The sequence below is a fragment of the Podarcis melisellensis genome, assembly GCF_964234715.1.
Source record: "Podarcis melisellensis genome assembly, chromosome: 12".
Taxonomy (NCBI): domain Eukaryota; kingdom Metazoa; phylum Chordata; class Lepidosauria; order Squamata; family Lacertidae; genus Podarcis; species Podarcis melisellensis.
In genome coordinates, this window is record NC_138544.1 from 28,060,135 (window position 1) to 28,084,752 (window position 24,618).

The 24,618-nt window shown below is 40.3% G+C and overlaps 1 protein-coding gene and 1 long non-coding RNA gene across 2 annotated transcripts in view; one reads left to right on the forward strand and one right to left on the reverse strand.

The window, feature by feature from the left end:
* The window catches only part of HDAC9 (histone deacetylase 9), a 427,895-nt gene that overhangs the window by 389,003 nt on the left and 14,274 nt on the right, over positions 1 to 24,618 (reverse strand). Inside the window, exon 2 of the mRNA XM_081883158.1 lies at positions 10,630 to 10,759. Coding sequence (XP_081739284.1) covers positions 10,630 to 10,675 — 46 coding nt within the window. The 5' untranslated portion in view covers positions 10,676 to 10,759. The remainder of the gene's footprint in view (positions 1 to 10,629; positions 10,760 to 24,618) is intronic.
* LOC309353896 overlaps positions 1 to 24,618 on the forward strand; it is a 356,834-nt gene that overhangs the window by 116,805 nt on the left and 215,411 nt on the right. The window lies entirely within an intron of this gene.

The following is a 24,618-nucleotide window of genomic DNA, read 5'->3' on the forward strand; positions in this document are numbered from 1 at the left end:
TGTACAAAGATAAGAGTTGCATTGTTTGACCCACCTGCCATTGGCACGTGGGCCCTGAAAGGGTATCCACTAGGGAATGTGGCTCTCAGGCTGAAAATGGGTTGCTACCTCTGGTGTAAATACTAACCCTAGCACACCTTGGAGAGAAAGGGTAAACTAAATTTACTCCAAAGAAAATGCAACAAGAAGAGTGCAATATCAGAACCTGGATCCTTTTAAGACCAGGCCTTCTCTTTTCTGACCACCAACAGCCAGTTCCAGATTTCACACACAAGAAATATCCATGGAAAAAGCTGCCTTAAGGTTTTTGTTGTTTGCTTGTTTTTAACGTAAGACACCATCCTATAGAAGCTGACTGTGGAATACTGTTTTGAAAAAACAAAGGTGCATATAATGCAATTAACAAACAATATGGAAATAAATCAAAACACCAGGCAAATAAACAACTTGACACACAGACTAATATACATGATGCTATTTGATCCATGCAAGTGGTTATTTTCACAGGAGGAAATTAGTTTGTAGCACTGGAGGATAAAGTATGTGATGGAAGAGTAAGCAAAGCAAATGGGCATGTGTAATTATGATTTATTCCTTTCCAGTTTGTGATAAGCAGTAAAACTGAACTTAATCATTTAGTACTTCAGGCGGCACTGGGGTGTAAATTCCAATCTGTTTTCAGTTCAAAACAAACATTCAATGGAAGTGCTTAAAAGCCCTGGGTGATGACAGCCACACCTCAAGCTCAGGGGGAAATAATCAAGAGAGAGAGAGATACAATTGGCTCATTTTCAGGGTTTTATGTACCCTGGAAGGCTTGGATTAACTATGCAAGACATTTATGATTTCTATGTATTAGGGACAGAAAACAACCTTTTTAATACTAATAACACACATAAGCCTTACCTCTACTATTTCTCCTTTTCTGGTTGTTCCTTTGTTCATTTTATTTTTATTATCATCATTGTCCACCCATGGAATATGGTCCCCAAAGGTTGCTCAGAAAGGAATGTAGCCCTCTGGCTGATAAAGGATCCCCACTCCTCACCTAGTCCTTCTCACAGTCAAAAGTTTTTATGCTTCAGAACTGCTTCCTCCTTTCTCTATTTGGATGTTCCACCATTTTTTTGTCCTCAGATCTTTAAGCATTTCATAGGTCGTGGTGGAGGGGGGCGAACAGTGAGAAAGAGGCTGGCATCAAACACTGGGCATGCAAAATGCTCGTTTGTGCAAGACAGGTTTTCAAAGGCACTCTGCACTTCTTATTCAAGTGCTTCATGGAACTTCCACCCTGGCGTGCTATGTCCCTGCTACTCATAAAACAACCAATCTGCAAATTACCTTTTAAATACTTTCTCAGATTCATTGGAAGTAAGTTCTGCTGCATAAAAAAGCACACCTGGGCTGCTAAAGAGACAAATGAAAAAGCAGAGAGTGTGGGGGGGGGGGAAATTAAAAGTTGTCAAACATGCTTTCTTTGGGTGTTCAAAATAATTTGTTATTCTAATTATTACTCCAATATTTAAGGCAGTGAATCCAATTAACTCAGCCACTAATGAAAAATCCAAGGTGATATAATAGTCCCTTTTATGTATTTCTAATTGTTTCTAAAAGTTGCTTTGTAAAAGAAGCATTTTTTTTTTTAGGTTTGATGCACAGGTTACAGCTGCCTCGTGGAAGCAATATAACAATCAGTGGCTCACCTAGGGCCCCTCTCCAGACAGTCAGTATTTTGCAGAAGGGATTCAAGCCACAGAATTAAGGCTTACATAATTAAAGTAGATGGAAGTGCTCTGTATAAATCCACTTTAAAAAGAAACTGCCTTTTTTGCAGTTAGGAAAGTGATGGAGAAATGTGTTGAAAAGTGTGAAATGAATGGCTGATTAACAGGAAGATGCATAAACACCCCACAAGAAAATTGGGATGAATGCTTGTTGGTGAATACCCTTCCTGTAAACAAATCAGAGTGAATGCTCAATAAAGACCAAATATAATATATGCCTTGTGCAAATCAAATCAGGATTAATGCTCAATAAACAGGTTGCATTATGTTTTTTTCTTGATTGAACTTTTGATTTCATATTTATAAAAACTTAAAATTAAACAGAAAAGTTGTATGGAGGATCTATGTGGCTCAAGTCAATGAGTTGGATACAGGCTGCATCGAGTCTCCATTGAGACTAATAGGAGGGCGGCTGGTTCCTCATCACTGACACTAAATCAGCTACTATCCAGACAACCACAAAGCCCATGCTGAGTTCATCCCTCCTGTTGCACATATCCGTGAGCATGATGTAGAATTTGAAATACAGGATCAGATTGTTTTTGCACTTCATAGCAGCCCCGCTGCACAGCTGATTTGATCAAAAGAACAGCACCAGAATCCTTTACCATTTCCAACTATGCAGTGTCCTCACCCTTAATGGCTTCTAGCTCCATGGAAGAAAAGACATAAATACAATATGTGAACCTGCTTTTCCCTAAACCCAACACCATCCCCACCACTAGGTGAAGCTAGTTGCCATTTGGATAGGTGAGTCAGAGAAATGACATTGGAGACACACTGATGAGGCCCTTCTTTCTTGGCTACTCTAGCAAGCAACAAAACACACACAGACTTTCCTTTCCTCACCTATCTACCTGCCTTGCTTCCCCTTGTGTCAACTTACCTGTTATCAGCCCTCACCTGGGTCACCTGACTTCCTCTCATCTATCCAGCCAACCAACCTGACATTTCACCTCCAGCCTGTGTATGACTACACTGTCTGCTCCTTGCCCTCTAGACAAAAATGTGGAGAGGTTATGCATACAATAGATAAAACTTTATGAAGTGCTTATTTTTACATTTTTCTTCTTTTCCACTAGATATAATGCACCACACAGCAGAAATTTATCTGTTGTCCTGTTCTTTTAGTTCGTACATCATAGCAAGGGGCTTGTTGTTCTTACTAAAACTAATAATGGTCTTTATAATAACAATGGAATAATTCTTTGGCGGAAGCCATGACTGTTTACAGTGGTATCAGTGTTTTAAAGGTATGGTGTGAATGTGGCCTATGAGATACGTTAAATAATAATAATAAAGGAATGGGACACAAGACAATGAAGGATATAGAGAGCAATAGAAGCAAGTCTCTGTAACACTTACCCAACTGGCACTTCAACTTCAACAAGTCAAAACATGTGTCTGACCACAAGTTAACGCGACAAAAACTGCTGGGCATTTTTCCTAAGTTTCATGTCCCTGTCCATTGGCCATGATAGCTGGGGCTGATGGGAGTTGAGTATAGCAGACGGAGCCGATGGTACTGCGTCAAAGTACTGCCCATGAAAACAATCATTAGCCACAGGAATTTTTTTATAACCAAGTTTGTCATACCTCAGGCAAACACATAGTTCCTGTTACAAATCTGCTATTCCCACAACATTCAAACTCTATAAAACTAGGCATCCCCCCCCACAAAAAAACACAAAAAAGTTGTGTACATGCTTATTACTCCAAAATTCACTGGCTGGAAGAAAATGAGGATACGTAAGGGGTGTGACTACAGTCCTAGAAGTTTTATCAATTTGGGAACAATCCTCCATTAGTGTGGAAAGGCAAACCTCACACAGTCTCTGTAATAGCTGTCACATGTGACAGGTGCAGACAATCAACGACAAATTCGCGCCTAAAACATTGGATCAAAAGGCAACTACACCACAATAAAGAGCAAATGCAGAGAGGCCCTCAGACTCTGCCCCCTCCCATAAATATTGAGATCATTTGCAAAACAAATTAAAATAAAAACTCTTAATATTTCCCAACATGTTAATTATCGAGGTGAGAAACCTTTTTGGTCCCATAGGTCAACTCTTTTATCAAGTTCTGCCTCACTGGCCAATTTTGAAAGCTGGGTGGGTTCAGAACCTGCTGCATAAAGAAAAGCCATTTTGCTTTCTTGGTATTGTTTAGGAAGGATTAGAGAGCACTTTCCCCTACACATACCTGATTAATGAATATATGCACCACACACTTTCAGTATGAGTACCCTCATTATTTCTTTATGAAAAAAAATATTGGTTAGTTTCACTGCATGGAAGATAATTCTCTGAAGATACCTGAAGTGATCTTTTCACTATCACCAACATTTCTTCACAGCCTCTGCTGACATTCAGGGAGAAATGGTTGTATGTGTGTGCCTGGTAAATTGTGGCATTACCACAAACCGACATATTACGTATCTGCTGGTAACAAAGATGAATAAAAACTATGAATTAACTAGTGAATGCTAGATCCTGGCTGATGAATAGGCATAAGAAAAATATACCTCCAAGCATCCTTTGTTCCCAAGCATTTCCACCTATGCAAATCCACCTGAGGACTTGAACCTATTGATTCATTTTCAAAAAGGCAAATGTGAAATGCTTTCTGAAACCATTACAAACAATGCCTCATAATCCACCCTTCCAAAAGCAAACAGAGCTTTATTTATTGCATTTAAAAAAACAACTTATTTTGATCCTTACATCTTATGCACACCGAATGGTTAAGAACATGTAACAGAAACAGGATGTAAACATTTCCTTAATGATAGCATAGTTTAGAACAAGCAAAGCAAACAACAAAACACAAGCATTTACCTCCTCCCAGTGGGATTTGGCATTTGCTTTATAGCTGCAGGAATTAGCCATTCATTTAGACAAGGCCTAGTCCCTAAAGGCTCACAGAGCTGTGTTCAATTAAATCGGTTCTGGTGTTGTTGTAAGTAAATGTTACTACACAGGAGGCCTGTTTGTTGCATCATGCAATCGAAGGAAACACTTATTTAATGGTGCACAGAAAAAATACTCAAGCAGTGTCCTTCGAGATCATCTGAGTAACAGACATACCTTTTGCTTCATTTGAGACTCACTCTTTCAAACTGTCAGTTTGCTAAGGTTGGCTGCAACCACTGAAATCTGTGGAAGTTTTGCTACTTCAGAAAATAAATAAGGAAGAATAAAACGAACCCATCCTATTGTGCACCACTGAACGGTATGGAAGTTGCTCAAATGTAGCTCTTTGAAAGACAACAGTTCTCTCAAGATGTTTTTGCTTCCAATAGCTATGGATAGAAGCGTCAGTCAGGGGTGGATACGCAAGTAACTTGCTGCTTTTGATACTTTCCGTGAAAAGTCTGAAAGGGGAAAGCAGATATGTGCTTGCACCTCTCAGTGTGAAAGAAAAATACATTTAAAAAGGCACAACTGAATGTTCATCTGTGTTCAAAGACGGCTACATAAAATAATTATACCTTCTATCAAGTGGGCCAGAAAGAAATACTTCCCACACTTCCCAGTTCTTTTGAAATATGAAATAGTTTCATTGAAGCAAACACCACTCTTTCCACTTAATCAACCAGTGTATATAACTTGCTTGCATTAACATCCAAGAGAGAGAGAGACTCTTTTTTATATATAAAGATACTGAAGTATTGTATGGCAATACAAATACTAAATACCGTACCTGAAAATATTATCTTGCTCTACTTCTTAACATTTATTTGCTTCCAACACTGTGTAAGCACTGATTTTCCGTCTTAACACAGGATTGCAGCCAGCTAAGTTTTGCTCAAGAGTAGACCCACTGAAACTAATAGACCTAAGTGAGGCTGCATTCACACAACAGTTTACACTCCCCCCTTATGTCTCCCTAACTGTTAATATCTGCTTTACATAGGACTGCCTTCAAAAACTGTTTCAAAACCTCCAGTTAGCAGAGAATGCGGTTGCTCAACTGTTGGCAAGTTAAAAGGTGAATAGATCATTTAAAGCAATTCTGTAATAACTAAAGAGGCTGCCTGTATACTTCTGAGACCAACTCAAAGTGCTGGTTTAAATCTACAAAGCAGTTTACAGCTAACGACCCCAATATATTCTGGAAAGTCTCAAGCCTGGTCCCCAGAACTTTATTTGAGAACATTCTCTGGGTCCCTTGCTAGAGGGACGCTTGGAGGGGGATGACAAGGGATGGGAGCCTTTTCAGTTGTGGCTCCCCATCTGTGGAACACACTCTCCACTAAGGTCTGCTTGGTACCTTCACTGATGTATTTATAGTGCCAGGTAAATATATATATTTTCCCCAGGCTTTTGATGGATAGCAATGTTTTCACTGATAGTGTGTTTCTAGAGCTTCTATACCATTCTTTTTGGGGGGTTGGGGAGTGCCTGATTGAGCTCCAAGAAACGATTGGATTAGCGCAATAAAAAATGGGAAGACCCACATCAGAACTTCAGTCTGCTACCGCAGAACCCTGAGTGACGTCAGCAGAGTCAATTGCTTTCCCTGTGCTCTAGATCCCCAGAGTGTTTACAAAGATGATTACACCAAATATTGCAGTGAACTCAGAGGCTACAATAATGAGAGGCCTGAAAATGTGAAGAATATAAGTTCATCCTTTTCTCAGCCTCTTGGCAGTCTAAGCATGCCAACCTTTTTTTTTATTACACCTGAAAGAAAGGTATTTCCCCTGAACAGTTTAATGTGTCTATTCATAGTAACTTTCCAGGATGTCCCTCATTGCTGGAACAGACATGGAATGCTCAGCGTCTATAAGCAAAGAGGTTGTTTCAATATATTCATGCTTTATTAAGAATCCGAACTGAGTAAGATCTAATAGCCTCCATTCCTTGCTATAAAAAGCCATATACCTGCAGGTGGAATTAACAGAAGTTAAACCACACTTCATGCAGATTGAATCTGCATCTTCTAAAAAAGATAATTTTACAGGCAACGAGCATGCACTCTTCATCAGTTTAAAAGAACACGGTTATAAGCAGAAGCTCCAAGCACCAATGTTAGTACTGCTCAAGCGATGTTTCATATCACTTCTTATTGTTTGAGTTTAAAGCAGTAGCAGCCAACGTAGTGTCCCCCAAATTGTTGCTGGATTCCACATCACACAACATCCCTGATGGTTGGCCATGTCAGCTGGAGCTGATGGGAGCACAAGAACTGGAGGGCACCATGACATTGGCTACCCTTGGTTTAGAACTGCCATCACTTCTTGCTAGATTAAAGGCCTGCTGGATTAAACGGAATATCCATCCAGTGCAGCTTCCCATAGTGGCCAGACATCACCTTCAGGAGTCCCACAAGCAGGAGCAGAAGGCCCTGGCCTTCTTCCAACAACTGGTCACAGCAGGCTACCATTTTAGCTGTGCATAAGCCAAAGAGTTCTATACCCACACATCCGCCATCCAGACCAACGAGAGGCATTGTCAGTCACCATTCAAGGACATATTCTAGCCAAGCAAAAGCACTCAAGGAGAGTGTTTGGAGCAGGGCCAAAGAGAAGTGTTTTCCTGGAGTGAAGGGGGCTGGATGGGGATACCTGGAGGCCACATTCTACTCCCAGGCCTGAGTTCATGCATCCATGAATGCACAGCTTATTACAGATACTCATCAAATTAGATACCCAAATGAAACATAAAGCTGGTTTAAACAGTTAAAAACAGATACATACAAATATACTTATTTCTCTCTCTCAAGAAGCCAGCATAGAATTTCAACTTATCTGCATTGAAGTCAGAATTAATTAACCCTCTTAGTAACATAAGAGACAACTTCCCTTAACCAACTTTTTAGGAGATCTTCCTAGAAGAGTTCTTAACACTGGGAGAACCAACCTTTCTATACATGCATTCTGCACATTATGGTGAAGAAGAACATGATCAGCAGATTATATTGCTCCAGCCCTACACAAATACAACCATTCATTAACCATGGCCTTCTTAAATCATCCACTCAACCGTGCAGAAAGCAGCACATTAAAATGAGCAAGGATAAGTTCTCTCCTGTTCTCAGAGACAGTTAGTATATATGGGAATGAAGCTGAGCGGATTCCATAATTTATAGGGTTATTAAGGAGTAATGGGGACAGGACTTGTTAGCGGCAGTTCTCACATACTGTATATCTAAATCATTAATCTTTGAACAACAAGGAGTTGAGTCCTGTTTAACTCATAATTGTCCAAAACTTTAACCTGTAATTGCCCAAACAAAATGCCTCCTTCTCCATCTCTGTCATCAATTGACTAACTGTCTGAGGGCAATAAGGAGATATAACTGGCAGGAGCTGCAGAAATATGCAAACTTAGCCACTGTTTCAGGGCATCAGCCCAAGCTTTATATTCAGGTGATTGAATACACACTTCCTAATGAATTCCCTACAATAGGTGGCAAGCCCAGTATCTTCCTAAGGAAAGCAGACTGAATATTTAGTTAGTTCACATCAACAGATCACATTCAACCACTGTTTGCCACCCAGCACTCCCTTGGCATTGTGGCCCACAATTTAATTGCTCTCACTATTTCAATTTACCCTTTTCTGCAGGCCCTCCTATCCTGAAGCCACACACAAAACAGTGTGAGTGTGGGTGTGTTGATTTATTTGCTTCATCTCCTATGCTGCTTTTCTCCATTTCTCGAAACTCCCTAGCTCTGACATCCTGCTCCCTGTAAAATCTTTGTTTGGTACATTGCAGCAGGCTGCTGTGCTACAGCTGTGGCCCACATTTCAGGAACTTCATGTGCACATCTAGCTGAAGAGACAATTTGCTTTTTTATTCACCCCACTTCCAGCCAATATGCTGCATAAAGCAGCAACATGGAGATCTTCGCAGAATTCATTTGAGTTGACAAACATGATTGCAGACATACTAAAAGCTTTCAGAAGAGTAATGTGGAATTTGTTCACATGAAAGGTTCTATAACAGGAACAAGATGCAGTTGTCCCTTCCTTCCTTCCTTCCTTCCTTCCTTCCTTCCTTCCTTCCTTCCTTCCTTCCTTCCTTCCTTCCTTCCTTCCTTCCTTCCTCTCTCTCTCTCTCTCTCTCTCTCTCTCTCTCTCTCTCTCTCTCTCTCTCTCTCTCTCACACACACACACACACACACACACACCACTCATACTCTAAAACTCTCCCTCTTTCTTTTTTCCCTCTTCAGCCCCAGGTTAAGAATATAGAAGTGAGATGGTTGTGGTCTCCTTCTCTGAAAGGACAGCCTAATCCTTAGGTTTTGGAAATGTGACTGAAATTTAACATCATGAAATTGCAGGTAATTATTGATATTTTAACAACACCTACACAAATTCATAAACCAAACAGCTTGCAAGGCTCCTCGGGAACTTAGAGGAAAATAGGTCAGCTAGACCCATAAACATTCAGGTTTCTTTTATTTCATACAGTCCCAGATCACATGAACCAGTGTGTATGCTTTTAATGCTCCCCAACTATTTTGTAACTACCACAAATTCCTTTCCTCTCCCAAGCTTACTGCAGGAGAATAATGTGGAGGTAAATATGCAAAGTTTGGAACTCCGATTATTCTTTGCTGTTCTTTTTCTAAACATAATTATATAAGCAATTGCAGCACAATGTGTTTGGCAAGAAGATTACTCTGGCAAACCTCAGCTGCAGAACGTTCCTAAATTAAACAAACGGAGGTGAAGCAAAAACTTCAATTACACTTCTCTTGCTATTTGTTCTTAAACTGATATTAAAATATTACACTTTCTTTGCTGACTTCTAGATTCCAACTGTTCGCTTAAATAGACAAACCTTAAAAAAATTATTTTATCAACACCACATTGTGAAAACATGCACACATTAAAGCAAGGATTGGGAACCACTGCCCTTCTAGATGTTGCTGGACTTTGATTTTCCCAAACAGCATGGCCAATGGACAGGGACAAGCAGAGCTGTTGTCCAACACCTGGAGAGACACAGCTTCCCCACTCCTGAATTGAGAGGTATAGACCATTTCTTCTAACAGGTGAGCAGGCATATTCCATACTAGTAAATAAAGCTTGCATTCTACAAATAAGTATGCATTTTTGGCAACTACTGGAATTCTCCACTGTCCACAATGGGGATTGCTAAAGCTGTGACAGAGAAAACCCAACAGGTTTGCTTGCTTTCCCACACTTTAAAACTTGTGTTCTTTTCCCCACTTCTTCCTACATGGCCACCTGAGGTTGTTTCAAGCTTGCCAAAGAGCAGAGGAACTCCAGTACATCAATGTTTCTTATGCTTTAGATTACTCAGTGCTAAGGTGTTAGATGCTGTTAAGAAGCAGACCTCCATGTCCTGATTTTCAAGGCAAAGCGACAAAAAATTTTAATTGTTTACTAGTAGAGGGTTTTTTGTAATGATAGTATGTACTGAATTTCAGCTTCCAGAATGTTTTGGGAGTACTTTAATTTTAATATCATCTCAGTAAGAAAGTCAGACCTAAGCATCTTTGATATTGCAGTGTTTATTTCCATAGAGAGAAGTAAATGAATTGTAACTTTCCATGTGGGTTCACACATTCACAAAAATCAAGCAGTATATACCTCATGTTATCACAGGTGTATTGTATGCCAATTTAACATGTGGATTGGTTAATCCAATCGGACTTCTCTGCACTGACTGATAAATAGGTCACAAGAAAATGTTATAGATGAGAAAATACAGATTAACAAGATGTGAAACTTGGGTTATTCATATACACGGAAAAAATATGTTCTGTTTGTATGTTTGTGTGCCGCTTCCTTCTTCTTTGTCAACAAGGGACAAATATTGATCCTGTACATCAGCAGGAGGTTAAACGAAGAGAGACTGACCTGGTTGTGTTGTTGAACTCATTGTTGTTGATGGAGAGATGAACATTTGACACAAAGAGATCAAATGACAGCAACTGTAGTTTGGTTTTCTATAAGCTCACCCAAGTTGATGCAACTCTGTGATTTCAACCTATTAATAAAATAAAAAAAATCATGTGAAACATATTATCCATACTTGTGAAAGCTATCTTTAATCATCCTGGGATCTTTGGATAAAGGGGAGTATATGAATGGAATAATAATAATAATCTTGTGGAATGAGACAATAGAACCCTGATCCACAAACCCCATTGAAGAAATTACAAGAGGTCCACATTGACTTCAGAGCTGGAGAAGCTGCCACGCTAATTGTAACACCATCCTAGAGATGTGAAAAAACTATGATAGTGAAACTGAGGGGTGAAATTTGGAAAGCTCTACATCTCTCTGATGTTAGTGGTTGGGTTGAAGAGACTTACAAAGAACCTGTCCATATTTAATTCTTCTCTCACACGGATGCATGCAATATATAAAAGCTGGTAACTTGCAAAAGGACAAGCCCTTGGGGCAATCTGAAGGGTGCAAGCCAAAGGGCTCTCATCCAGTGCCGGATTTATGTATAAACTAAACAAGCTATAGCTTAGGGCCCCACTCTCTTGGGGGCCCCAAAAAAATTTAAAGAAAAAATAACTGGATGTACATTTCCAAAATATAAGATAAAAAACAAATAAAATAAAACCTACATATAGCAACAGTGTTTTGTGTTGTGTAGGCTCCTGTGATGTAAATAATGGGCCCCACCTGCTTGCCTGTTTCCTAAAATATCACTGGTTTGCTCATTTCTATATATACTTCTTCTTAATTGTATTTCAGTTCAAAAATTACTTTAACAAAATACATATTTTGTTATGTGCAAATGGCTTTGGACACCTATTAGGTCCATAAATTACCATATAGCATATATTCAACACAAAAAACAGTGGCAGTCTGTTGTTGACAAAGGACAGCTGGACATATAAAGGACCCCATTACCTTCAGTAGCTTAGGGCCTCATCAAACCTAAATCCAGCCCTACTCTCATCCAAGGGTAAGCAATCAGAACACAAGATGGAGAGAACATTAGCGGAGTGTCAGTTCAGGCAGGATGAGGATGGAGATGGAGGAGGTGAAGAACCAAACACTTCTAGAACTGTAGCGCTGCCCGAATTATGGAACACCCTGAAGCATGGATGGCCACATGTTTCTTGGGAGCTTACTGCTCAGTGGAAATTTACTTGATTTTTCTTGTTTTTGTTGGCTATGGTTAGACTGTTTTTGACCCATGACCTTGAGACTGACGGCGTTTTACTATTATCTTAATTGTGTTCCGTGATTTGCAATTATACAAGTTATTTGTTTATTTTATTTAAACTGCTTGGAGGTCACTTCTGGAAAAATGTGGTACAGGTGACTCCCACTTAGACATGTTTGACTCACATGCAACCACATATACACATGATGCCAGGAAATTAATAATTTTTATTTAAACTGCAGAAAGGTGCGGAAAGGGGGAAAACGGCCCCAAAAGAGTACAAAAGCTGAAAAAAAATGTGTGAGTTGGTAAAACGGCTAGCAATCCCAGGAGCCTTTGCAATTGCAATCTGACCCACAGCCAAGCACTTTGGAGTCCCAGTCTACCCCCTTGTCATTGTTTCCACATCGTCCTCCACCAATGAGGAAGACTGAGAGCCACCATTCATGCCAGTCTGGTAAGTGCTGCTGATTTTTAAAAGAGTTTTTTAAAGGTTTCCAGAGGGTTTTTTTTGGGGGGGGGTTAGGTACCTCTGACTGTTAGGTGCAGTCGTGGGTGACTCTGGGGTTGTGGTGCTCATCTCACTGGCCGAGGGAGCCAACGTTTGTCCACAGACAGTTTTTCCGGGTCATGTGGCTGGCCTTGACTAAGCCGCTTCTGCTGAAACCAGAGCAGCACACGGAATTGCCATTTACCTTCCTGCCGGAACAGTACCTATTTCTCTACTTGTACTTTGACGTGCTTTTGAACTGCTAGGTGGGCAGGAGCTGGGACCGGGCGATGGGAGCTCACCCCGTCGCGGGGATTCGAACCGCCGACCTGACTTTTTAGATGGTTTTCCCCAGTATATGTGATTTAACATATATGGCAGTATCTGGGAACATAACCCCCACATAAATAGGGAGTCACCTGTGTATATACACATACTACATTAATAATAATAATAATAATGTATCAAAAATTAGGCCCAGAAAACTAAAAGCAACTTGGTAGCTACTAGGATAAAATAAAATGTGAACTCTTCCAACACGAGGCAAGTTAAATGCTAGCAAAGAACAAAATGATAATGGTCTGCTTGAATGTTCCTAAACACATCTCACATTTTGAAAATTCTAGCCCTTACAGAATATATTATAGAGGTTATCTCTGCTTAGTATAATTCCAACGCATCCAAGAATTCAGCTGCAAGCTTTGCAGAGTACTTGCAAACGAGTCTTTTATCAATTCTTTATGCTGTTACTAATACATTTTGTGAAATTACAACTAGAAATATGCCCAAAGAGAGATGATATACTCGCAATTATTCATTTCATACTGTGTGGAACTTTCTTTTTTTAATAAATCAAAGATTGAGGCATATCAAATTGCACTGAAATTGAACAAGAATAATATTTTCATGGGTATTTTGAAGACTTCATTCTGCCACATTTAGCAGATTTTATACATGCATCCGAATTGATCTCACTGCTGTAACATCTTTACTTTTTGAAAGCTTCTTAGACTTGGCATATCTTAGAAAGCAGAATATTGAAACAAAAATTTGTTTAGTGGTTGTCACATCAAAATCAATCAAGAATGCACTACTGTATTGCTGAAACTTATTTACTAAAAATGTACTAGACTCTTAGACATAAAACTAGAGCCTTCATACAGACAGTGACATATGGTGGGGAGATAAATTTCTAAAAACAAAGTGTAATTCCTTCTCTATTTGTTCACAATGAAAATTAAACCCCGGGGGGGGGGGAGTGAATGCTTTCTGAACATAATTATATGCTAACAGTTTTTGTTGTTGTTGTTATTTCATATTGTCATGCTTTCAAGAAAACCTTCTCTTTTTATACATTATGGTTTAAACATGACATAGAACTCAATCCAAACCATGTCTACCCAGAAATAAGCCTGACTGAATTCAATGCGGCTTACTCCCTAGTAAATGGCATTAGGATTACAGCCTTAATTAACTGGCTTGAAAAGAAGCAAAACATTTCCAATGATATTTCCTTCATATGTCTAGCAAACTTGCTTTAAGTTGCTGAGTGACCGAAACATTGCAAAAAGAATGCCTGTCTCCCCTCTCCTGCAACTCCCTACTTCCCAAGTTTTCAAAACAAACCCTTACGTTTGCAGAGAGGAGGTGGTCAACCAGCAGTGGGTCAGGCATCCTAGACACAGGAGAAGAAGCCTCACATGTTTCTTATGGTCTTCTACAATGGGTAGGGTTTCTTGGCATGCCAAACAATGTGAAAAATTATGTCTGAAGGTAGGAAGTTATTAAAACCACTGATGCACAGATGGGAAAGAGTCATGTCTGCTGGCCTTCCCGTTGACCCCAGCACTTTCATTCGAATGTGTTTCACTTACAAGGTGTACACATGCTCTCTCTGCACAGTTAGGTATCCTGAAAATGCAGGATACCAAACCATATAGATAGAGCCTATGCACCTACATGTTGTATAGGCACCAGAACATGGAGCATAGGAAGCTGCCTTATATTGACTCAATCCATTGGACCACTGAGGTCAGTATTGTCTACACTGTCCGTGGCTCTCTAGGATTTCAGGTAGGCGTCTCTCCCAGCCCTACCAGGGATTGAACCTGGGATCTTCTGCAAGCAAAGCAGATGTTCCATCACTGAGCCATGACCCTGCCCTTGATCTCTGCACAGGCAGATACACTTCATCAGCTCAGGCTCCCTCTAATCTGCAAAGCTGGTTATGGCCTTCTTCTCACTCAGGATGCAAACTCATATCTGGACTGTCCCATCTCAAACTGCACATCTGGTGGATCACATAATTGGATTCCCCTCCATATGAAACAAAATCCTTCCACATAAAGAACTGCCATATCATGGGAAGAAGCCTAGCAAGCCAGTTTTATCATAGAGCGTACACACATCCCACCACAGTATGCACCTATAGAAAATCATTGTCCATTCTGGTCTACAAGTTCTGCTGGATGCTCAGGTAGCAGCCTGGTTTGCATGCCATGCTAAGCTAAACCATAGCTTAGGGCTTGTCCACACTTCTGTTTGTCCTGTGCTTTCTAGGCATGGGTACAAGTGGTTTTGCATTTGCCCTGCAACCTTCCCCTAGGAAGCATGTTCTTAACTGCTGAATTGGAACAAACAGCAATCCACAAAAAACCCAATGCCCATTTGCTCCGATTCAATGGTAAACCACAGATTTTCAGGGGGGGGGGAAGCAGTGGGGCAAGCAGATGAGCCCTTAGGGGCAACACACACACTCCTGCTGATAAGTGTCACTTAGCTCTTCTCCAGGATTTCTGCTGCTGTGCTGAGCTAAACCACGCCCAGCTTAGCATGTCATCTGAAACCAGGCTCATGGTTTATCTCCCTACAGGCTAACCATGAGCATAGCTGTCAACCGCCCCTTATTTGGCAGGAAAGTCCCTTATCCCAGCGCCATGTCCCGCTGCTGTCCCTTAATGATGATGTTCCTTAAATTTCCTGGGTTTCAAAGGAAGCAGCTCCTCTCCCTCCCTGCCTGCCAGCCAGGGAGGAGGGAGGCTCCAACTGTGTGGCTTGACTGCATTGCTCACCCAATAAGGAGTCTAAGAACGACTGGGGGGTGGAGCTTGCATGCCTTGTGCCGATCTAATTGGCCGCATTGCCTGGGGACTCGCCTTTGCTCAGTGCTTCCCAGCGGAGAGGTGACAGTGGTTTTCCTTGCTGCATCCCCTTTGCTGGGTTGCTGCGTTGTGGGAACAATCGCTTGAGGTTTCGTTTGGCTGCTGGCTGGGCTTTCTGTCTTTGGCTCGGAGGGGCTCAGAAGTTGAACATACCTGTGCTCTGAAAATCCCTTATTTTGGCTGCTGATCCCTTATTTTCAAGGCTGCTGGTCCCTTATTTTCAAATCTGTAAGTTGACAGCTATGACCATTAGGTTTAGCTAAGGTTTGTTCTTGGCTTATGGCTCAGAGCTTTGATTAGCACAGGGCAACAGGGCAGCAGCAGAACAACCAAGGAAAAGCAAGGCAACCACAATCGCCTCCCCAGGAGGGATGCATGGTAATGGCCTGCATGTAATTGCAGTCTTTTATCCTCAGATCTCTACATCTTGTCTACGTGGAGTAGATTGTTTTGTTTGGAGGGGATGTTCAGTGAATTGGGCCTCCACCTATTGCCTCACATGATACAGCCAAAACAGACCTATCTCAATTTATATCTAATTTCTGTTATTGTTTAGATTACTATTAGGAGGCGGGCATGATGCTGGCACTGGGGGAGGAAGAAAGGGAAACAAAACCATGCTTCAGTCTGATGAACAGCCTTCATTGTGCAGCCAAAGATAATGATGATCTCCAGAGTGTGACTTACAATGCAGTCTGATAAACTGGCAAATTAGCTTCCAAATAGAGGTTGACAAAATGAAATCCATAGTTATCCATGAAGATGAGACACACACACACAAAAATCTGATGAAGTGGATTCCAGTCTATAAAAGCTTATGCTATAATAATTTGTTATTCAAAGGTGCTGTAAGACTCTCTGTTATTTGCTGCAACAGACTCAACATGCCTACCCCTCTGGAAATAAGTAAATGGATAGAAATAATGGAAAGCATGTGAATGAATTTATATATTAAGACACAGGAGATCATGTTAAGTGACAAATGAAATGGACCACCATTGTTTCAGAAGCTATCTGAGAAGTTAAAGAAATAAAGTTATCATAACAGTCACAAGTAAAAATTATGCATTCATATCATGATGTTTTCTTATTCTTCGTAGTAAAGACTCAAGTGATTTCCACAAACCTTAAATTAGTATCAAAATAATGAATTATAAAATTATAACAATCGAATCAACAGCAGACACAAGTGTTGCAGATGCTCAAGAGCTGCATACATAAATACAGCCTGGTAGGCATTTTAATGTTAAAAACATACTGTGCCATTAACATGCATATAGTTATGTTACATGAATGTTTGTTAGAACAGCTCTGCAGGTGCACCAATTCAGTATTGTAAAAAATAATAATCTAAAAATAAGTTCATAACATATGCACAAGGATAATAAGGGGGGAAATAAAGTAAAGAAAGTATATAATAAATATGGGGGGCTAAGAAGATAGATGGATGGATAGATGAAATAAAACCCATCTATCTATAAACTTGACTTTGTGAGTTATTTTTGGCTCTTAGTTGATATATCATGTTGATTAACAATGCAATTTCCAATGTTTTTCTTATTCATTCAATTAACGATGGAGGATTTTATTTTTCCATATTAGCCAAGACATAGTCTTGTACCAATTAAGAGGCTAACAACAAGCTGAATATCAACTTCTCTTATTTCTGTTTACACCTAGAAGAGCTGATTTCGGATTTCTGAATAAAATACTCATCAATATGCATATTCTCCAGCATATATGCCTTTATTTTCCTAACTCTATTTCAGAGGTTGGCAATTCAGCAGGCAACAATCTAATTTTATACAGCTTCTTGTGTTCCCTCCCACCAGCACACCCTGAGAGTGTGGAAAATGTCCGGTTAATGCACAAAATCCTATCAATGTATTCACATTCCCCAAGACCTGTTGGGAGATTGTACACTGGGAAATGTGCGCAATTCCCTCTTCAGAGACAGATTATGTGCACATTCTCCATGAGGTGTGGTGTATGCCCACAATGGCTGGTTGTTATATACATTAACTGCTCAACTCAACAGATTATGTTATGTAGACACACACATACAGCAGAAATAACCTCCCAAGTACAGTGGTACCTTGGGTTACATACTCTTCAGGTTACATACGCTTCAGGTTACAGACTCCGCTAACCCAGAAATCGTGCTTCAGGTTAAGAACTTTGCTTCAGGATGAGAACAGAAATCGTGCTCCGGCGGTGCAGCGACAGCAGGAGGCCCCATTAGCTAAAGTGGTGCTTCAGGTTAAGAACAGTTTCAGGTTAAGAACAGACCTCCGGAACGAATTAAGTACTTAACCCGAGGTACCACTGTACTACATTTCACTTTTCCTGTTTTGCATTTTACAGAAACAACACATCTAAAATAACCTACTAAACACACAAACAAAATACAGTCAAACGCAGCTAGCTGAAGCAAGAACTCTGCATTCCAAAGCACACACTCAAATCTATCACCCTTAAAGTGATTAACATATGGATTTCATTTCTCATTTTGACACCTTCCGTTGGATTTTTTCCCACTGCCTCTGTTTTTAATACTAATTAACACATAATATTTTGACCGTTTACAACATTTCATCATTAGAGGGTAGTATAATATTTTACAACACTAATCCAGGTTAACGTCCATGCCAAAAAATGGAATATTTTGATAGAAGGTGAAGCAAGGTAGGTGGCAAATGTGGTGTCTAGGCTTAGAAGTCAGAACCCTGGTAAATTAGCTGTTAACAGCTGCGAAACATTTCAACACAATCCCCTCCATTTCAGACACCAGTTTGTGTCTCTTCCACTAACAGCTACAATTGCCAAATGCGTTATTCAATTCTAGACTATAAGAAATACACAGATATGTGTCTCTTCCTGAAATAGCAAGTGTTTAGGTACAGAGGCAGAATATAATGTAGATAGGACTCAGAAGCATCACCAATTCTAAACTTAAAAAAAATGGAAATGAGGTGCTAAATCAGGGGTCAGCAAACTTTTTCAGCAGGGGGCCGGTCCACTGTCCCTCAGACCTTGCGGGGGGCTGGACTATATTTTGAAGGGAAAAAAATGAGTGAATTCCTATGCCCCACAGATAACCCAGAGAGGCATTTTAAACAAAAGCACACATTCTGCTCATGTAGAAACACCAGGCAGGCCCCACAAATAACCCAGAGATGTGTTTTAAATAAAAGGACATATTCTACTCATGTAAAAACACGCTGATTCCCAGACCATCCATGGGCTGGATTTAGAGGGTGATTGGGCTGGATCCTGGGCCTTAGTTTGCCTACCCCTGATCTAAATCCTCACCCTGTATCCACAACCCTTATAAGCCACAAGCCCTTCACCCATGCATTTTTCACTTGGCTGAGATGTCAAAGTTTCACAGATAAAATCTTGCAGAATAGTGGGGGCGAAGGAGGAAGCTGCAGGCAAGAATGCTCCTCAGCCCTACCCCCCACCATCTGCTACAATTTGGTTGCCCCCCCCATAGCCCATCTTTCTACATCAGGGGTGGGCAAGCAAATTTGGTCCAAGGACCAAATTCATCTAGGCCACATCCCTTACTAGCCTTGCTTCAAACTGCCCTTGGGTGTTTTTCCCTTGCTGGTCTGTGCCCTTGAACTGAAACTGTAGTTTCTGGTTGTTGGGGGTTTCTTTTGGGGGGGAGGGGTTACTGTAACCTGCTCTGTGATAAAGGCACATTCAAAATACTTTAATAGTTTAATTTAAATCACATCAATACATACATACACATGCCATGTGGGAGCGCTGTTCTAAACGGCAGGTTATTTTTAAAAAAAAAAAACCAAGCGTAATAATTAATAATTATTGAATTTGCACCAGATTTCTCCTTGCAAAACAAAGCCTCCATTTGCAGCTGCCATATTAACGGAGCTCACGAACTCATTTGCCTTCTCAGTTAACCATTGAACACTCATATAATGTTTACAGCAATGTTAGTCCTACCCAGAGTAATCCCACTGCAAGGCTGAGTGTGACTTGCATTGAATATCACCTGTAGGCTGGAAAATCTGCTTCTTAAGAGGCACATATTAAAGACAAGAAATTGCAGCATGCATTTTTTTCACCATGTACTGTTGGTGTTATGACAAGGTAGTATAACCTTTAACTAATCATACTTTAGCTGACAAATTCTGGAGGTATGTGTTTTTAACTAAATAATCTTGTCTACATGTGTTATTTATAGATAATTCAGCCTGTCAAGAATTATGGATGAAGAGGGGGAAAGAGCAGACTGCCTTTTTAAAAATAAAATTTAAAAAAATCCCTGAAACTTTCATCCAAGCTATGTGAAAAGCCGATATTACCCTGGCAGACATCAAAGATTTACATTACATTCCTTTCCATTCACTGTTCAAATTTTTTTTAAAAAAAGAAATTTTTACCACCTTCAGTGAGCCTGTTCTCCCATGTGCAGTTTGCAAGATGTTTTGTCTCAGTACAGAGACCAAAAGTAAATAAATAAATCTGGGTTCATCAGCAAACAATTCACAGGAGCATGTTGCTAACTTGCAGTCACATCCCACATATTTAAGGCACATCCTATGGAAGGAGACAGAAGCAGCATTGGTGAGCAGCTAGCAAAGGGGATTTCACAAGTAACAGAAAACACACTTCTTAACAAGACCGTAGATAGAGAGGGGCTGACTTTACCATTACGCAGGGTGAGGCAGCTGTTCCGGGCAGCAAATACCACGGGGTGGCAACTGGACCCACATTCTCCATGAATCTCCTAAGCATGTCACCTCTATACCTCCCCGCAAAGCTAGCCTGTTCCCCTCAGGAATGGTGAAGGATTTAGACACATCCCTATGGAATTTTTCTCCAGGAGCAATTCAACTGACTGTTAATTTTCATGAGCGTCTCAGAGAATGTTTTACGGCAACAGGCCTGTTGAGTTTAAATTCTGATAAGATTAGCCAAGTCATCTGAATGATTATTCCATAGCATTTTTATGGTACTTCACATTTTAATTTATTGGTATATATCTCATTGTACACAACCTTGATATTTCACATGCAATATTGGTATATAAATACTTTGATAAATAAATAAATAATTGCCAGGGTCAAACCAAGATTCAGCTGTCACTCTGGTCCTATTCTGTCTGTGGGAGAGTCAGGCAAAACCTTATCCTTTGCCTCAGGGAGCTAATGTTCTTGGGCTGGATCTGAAGGAACAGTGGCTTTTTGTGGCATATGCATGCCTCGCTTGCAACTCTACTAAACAGGTTTTTGCATTGTTTTAAAAAAAGCCTTAAAAATCTGTTTCAGGTGAGAAGGAAAACGTTGTGTACTGTACCAGAGGGAGAAATACCTCTCCGAAATCATTTTAAACTTTATTTAAAAGCTACGTCTGTCTCCAGTCTAACACATTACTTCTTTTCGATTTGAATCCCTACCGATCAAGCAATAGCTTTGAGCAAACCAAGTGTGCTGCACTGATGTACTCATGCTACTAATACAGGCCGAATGTTAAGGCTCTCCTCCTGGAAAGTCTGCCCTCTACTGCATGAAAACATGGGAGATAGGAGAGCTAAAAGCTTATCACAATGCCAGTGGTTATGGCATCTCTTTTGGTGCCTCCTAGATCCTGAGGGTGTGGATTTCCCATCTCCCTTGTGGAATGAAGATGAGCTGAAATAAATGAAGTAAAAGTGCTTAGTCCACCAAGCAGAAAATAGTCGTATGTAACCCAAATTCTGACTATATATCTTTCCCACACCCTCTTTGGTTTAACACATAATCAGCAACATTTTTAAGACTGTTCAGCACCTTCTAAAATATCCTAGCGGGCTGTTCAGACACTTAAGACACTGTCATGAAAACTGTTCTTCCTGAATTTAGTTGAATTTTATTCCTTAGGCAGCAATTTGGAACTATTGTACTTTGACTAATTCTCTTCTGAGGAAAAGTCCTCTGAAAAAAATACCTTTTCTAGGTACTTCGAAGCTAATAAATAAGATATCTCTGGGAGAGGCAACCAGACATGAGGCATCATGAATTCAACAGGGAAGAGATATAAACCCATTACGTTTTTTTTACATCTGCTAAACAGGTTTTGAAGGATTGTTTCAAAAACCTGCAAAATTTGTTTAACCACAGTGGAATAAAAGAAAGGTTTTACCTACTTTGGGAAGCAAAATTTCTCCCAAACTATTTTCAACTTCATCAGGTTTAAACTAGAAGATACATTAAATGTATACATGCTTTAATTAAATAAGTGAATTTAATGTGTCTTGCATTTTCTTTTTTTAAAAAAAAAAATCTGCAGTGGAGACTGCACCATGGAAAGAGAAAGTTAGCACTTTCCCCCTTTGCTACATTCTTAACAAAAAATGTCCATTCCCTCCTGGGGCAAACTGCAGCTTAGAGGTACTGTATATGATTTTCAGCTAGGACTGTAACATTAACAATCCTGCAAATCATGGTCCTAGTCCTGATCCCGTGTCCCCACGCCAAGCTGAAAGGTAAAAACAAGACACATTAAATGTGGGTCTCTTAGTTTTGCCCTTTAAAACAATTCTGTTTCATGCTTTAGCCTGAGCATTCTCCTGAAAGCCTTGCATTTATTTCACTTTTCTCTTTCTTTCCATGTTACAACCCATTTTTTGCTTGTGCTGCAGTGTACTTTGATTCCTTCTTGCTGTGTTAGCAGCATGCTGCCTTTCCCATATGTTTGTCAAGCATTTATCTTGCCGTGTCCTGGTTTTGTCCATTCAGCCTGTTATTTGCAGATGAACGGAAGAGTACAAATCAACAGAACTGATGCTGCTGACACTGCGCGTGTTGATTAGGTTTTTGTGTGTTCAGTTACAAATACACTCCTGAATCTTTATGGCTATGCCTTCCAGGGTGAAATATTGGACTCTGCCCAGATTTAATGCTATATCCACCCAGAAAATTCCCCTTCATTTCCATCTTATCAATTAAGGACTTGCCAGACCTTCCAAAAAGCATGACTGGTTTGCCTGCGGGGAAGAAGTCCTTTCCCAGCAAAAGAAAAATATTCTCCTTGGCTACTCTGTTTCACCGCACCATGTTTGACGACAACTTTGCTATCATAAGCTATATTGACAGTATCACATTTGGCCATTTGCAACTTTAACACTGTTGATACAGTCTAATAGCAAAGTTGCTATTGGCCAAATATAATACTCTTGATACAGTCTGTGGTTGTGTATTCGGTCATTTGCAAGTCAAGAGGCAAAACACTAAGTCTGTACAACTTGTAACCTACCAAGCTATACACAACTTCCCAGTCATGTTTAGCAGTCCATTAGGAGCTCAAAAACAACAGTGACCTTTGGTCGCCAAAAAATGGGACTTTGGGGATTATTGCAGCACACGGCAAGCCACAGAGAACTGCAGCGCATGATGTTCAACAAGCTGATGGCTCCTAACTCTATCTCTCCCTTCCATCCCACCTCAAAAAAGACAGTGAGATTCTGAACCAGCACCTGAAGTCACTGATGGATCTGCTATGGACTAACAAGCAGAGATTTAATGCAGAGCAAACAGAAATGATTTAAGGAACAGAGATGAGATCTGTAGTCTTGTGGAAGTATTGCATTCTCTTTGGAGAAACAGGTTCACTTTTTGAGTGACACGCCATGCTATGGAACTCACTGGCCAGGTAGATTAACCCTTGCCTTAATGGTGCTTTTGACATCAAGGAATTCTTTTTGGTCTACTTTTCCTAGCATGTTTATAGCATGACCAGTTTCTAGTTACTGGAGTTGGGTTGGGGGTTTTTAATCCACTAATCTTTTGAAAATCTGTTTTACATGCTGTTTTTTTGGTACATATTTTACACTTACACACACACACACACACACACACACAAAAACAGTATTTTTCTGTGTATAAGACTAGGGTTTTTTACCTAAAAAATAATGTCAAAAATTAGGGGGCGTCTTATACAAGGACAGTGCCAAGGGTGGACTGGCAAATGGTTGTTTCCCCCCAAATAGGGGGTGTCCTATACATGGGGGTGTCTTATAGATGGGAAAATATGGTGGGCAATTGGTTTGGTGGGTCTTAAACTTCACAGAGCCTCAACAAATCCTATTGATTTAATGGAAGTGACAAAACTACCTAACCTTTCAACCTCTGTTCAGTTTTGCTTTTTGATTACTACAGTGGTACCTCAAGTTACATACGCTTCAGGTTATATATGCTTCAGGTTACAGACTCTGCTAACCCAGAAATATTACCTCGGGTTAAGAACTTTGCTTCAGGATGAGAACAGAAATTGCATGCCAGCGGCACAGCAGCAGCAGGAGGCCCCATTAGCTAAAGTGGTGCTTCAGGTTAAGAACAGTTTCAGGTTAAGAACAGACCTCCAGAACGAATTAAGTTCTTAACCCGAGGTACCACTGTATTGCATTGCTGCGCTTTAGACCAGGTCAATGGTCACCAGAAGTTCCTGAGGAACTTCTAGAAGATAAATGCTATTGAAAAGGCAGTAAACAAAAGAAGAGTCACAGTGATTACAGTATATTTCTGTTGTCATGAGCACAATTTGATACAACTCTTCTTTCACTCTTCCCAGTGTCCAGCCCCCTTCCAAGAGCGAAAGAAGTGCATTGCTCTTAACTCAAAGGTCAGACTTCCAGCATCTAAAGGGAATCTAGAACATTAACTCAGACACATAAAGAATAGAACATAGGAAGCCATCTTATACAAAGTCAAGGCATTTAGCTCAGTATCGCCTACCCTACCGCCAGCATCTCTCCAGGATTTTCTCTACCTGGGGATGCCATAGAGTGAGCCTAGGACCTTTTGCATACAAATAATGTGGTCCCTCACTAGAAGAATGTGGTCTTTCACCAAGAAATACACAGAATTTAGAAATGTTAGAATGTCCTTTGTATCTTCCCACTAAAATCTTGCTTCCTTGAGCACACAACAGAGGAGCTGAAGGCAAACAGAAAGGTCCTGAAAACCAAACTGAGCCCGCAGGCTGCCAGCTGCATATCTCCAGCCTAAATCTAAGATCTTCATTAAATGAAATAAACCATAAACCCAAAATGCAAAACT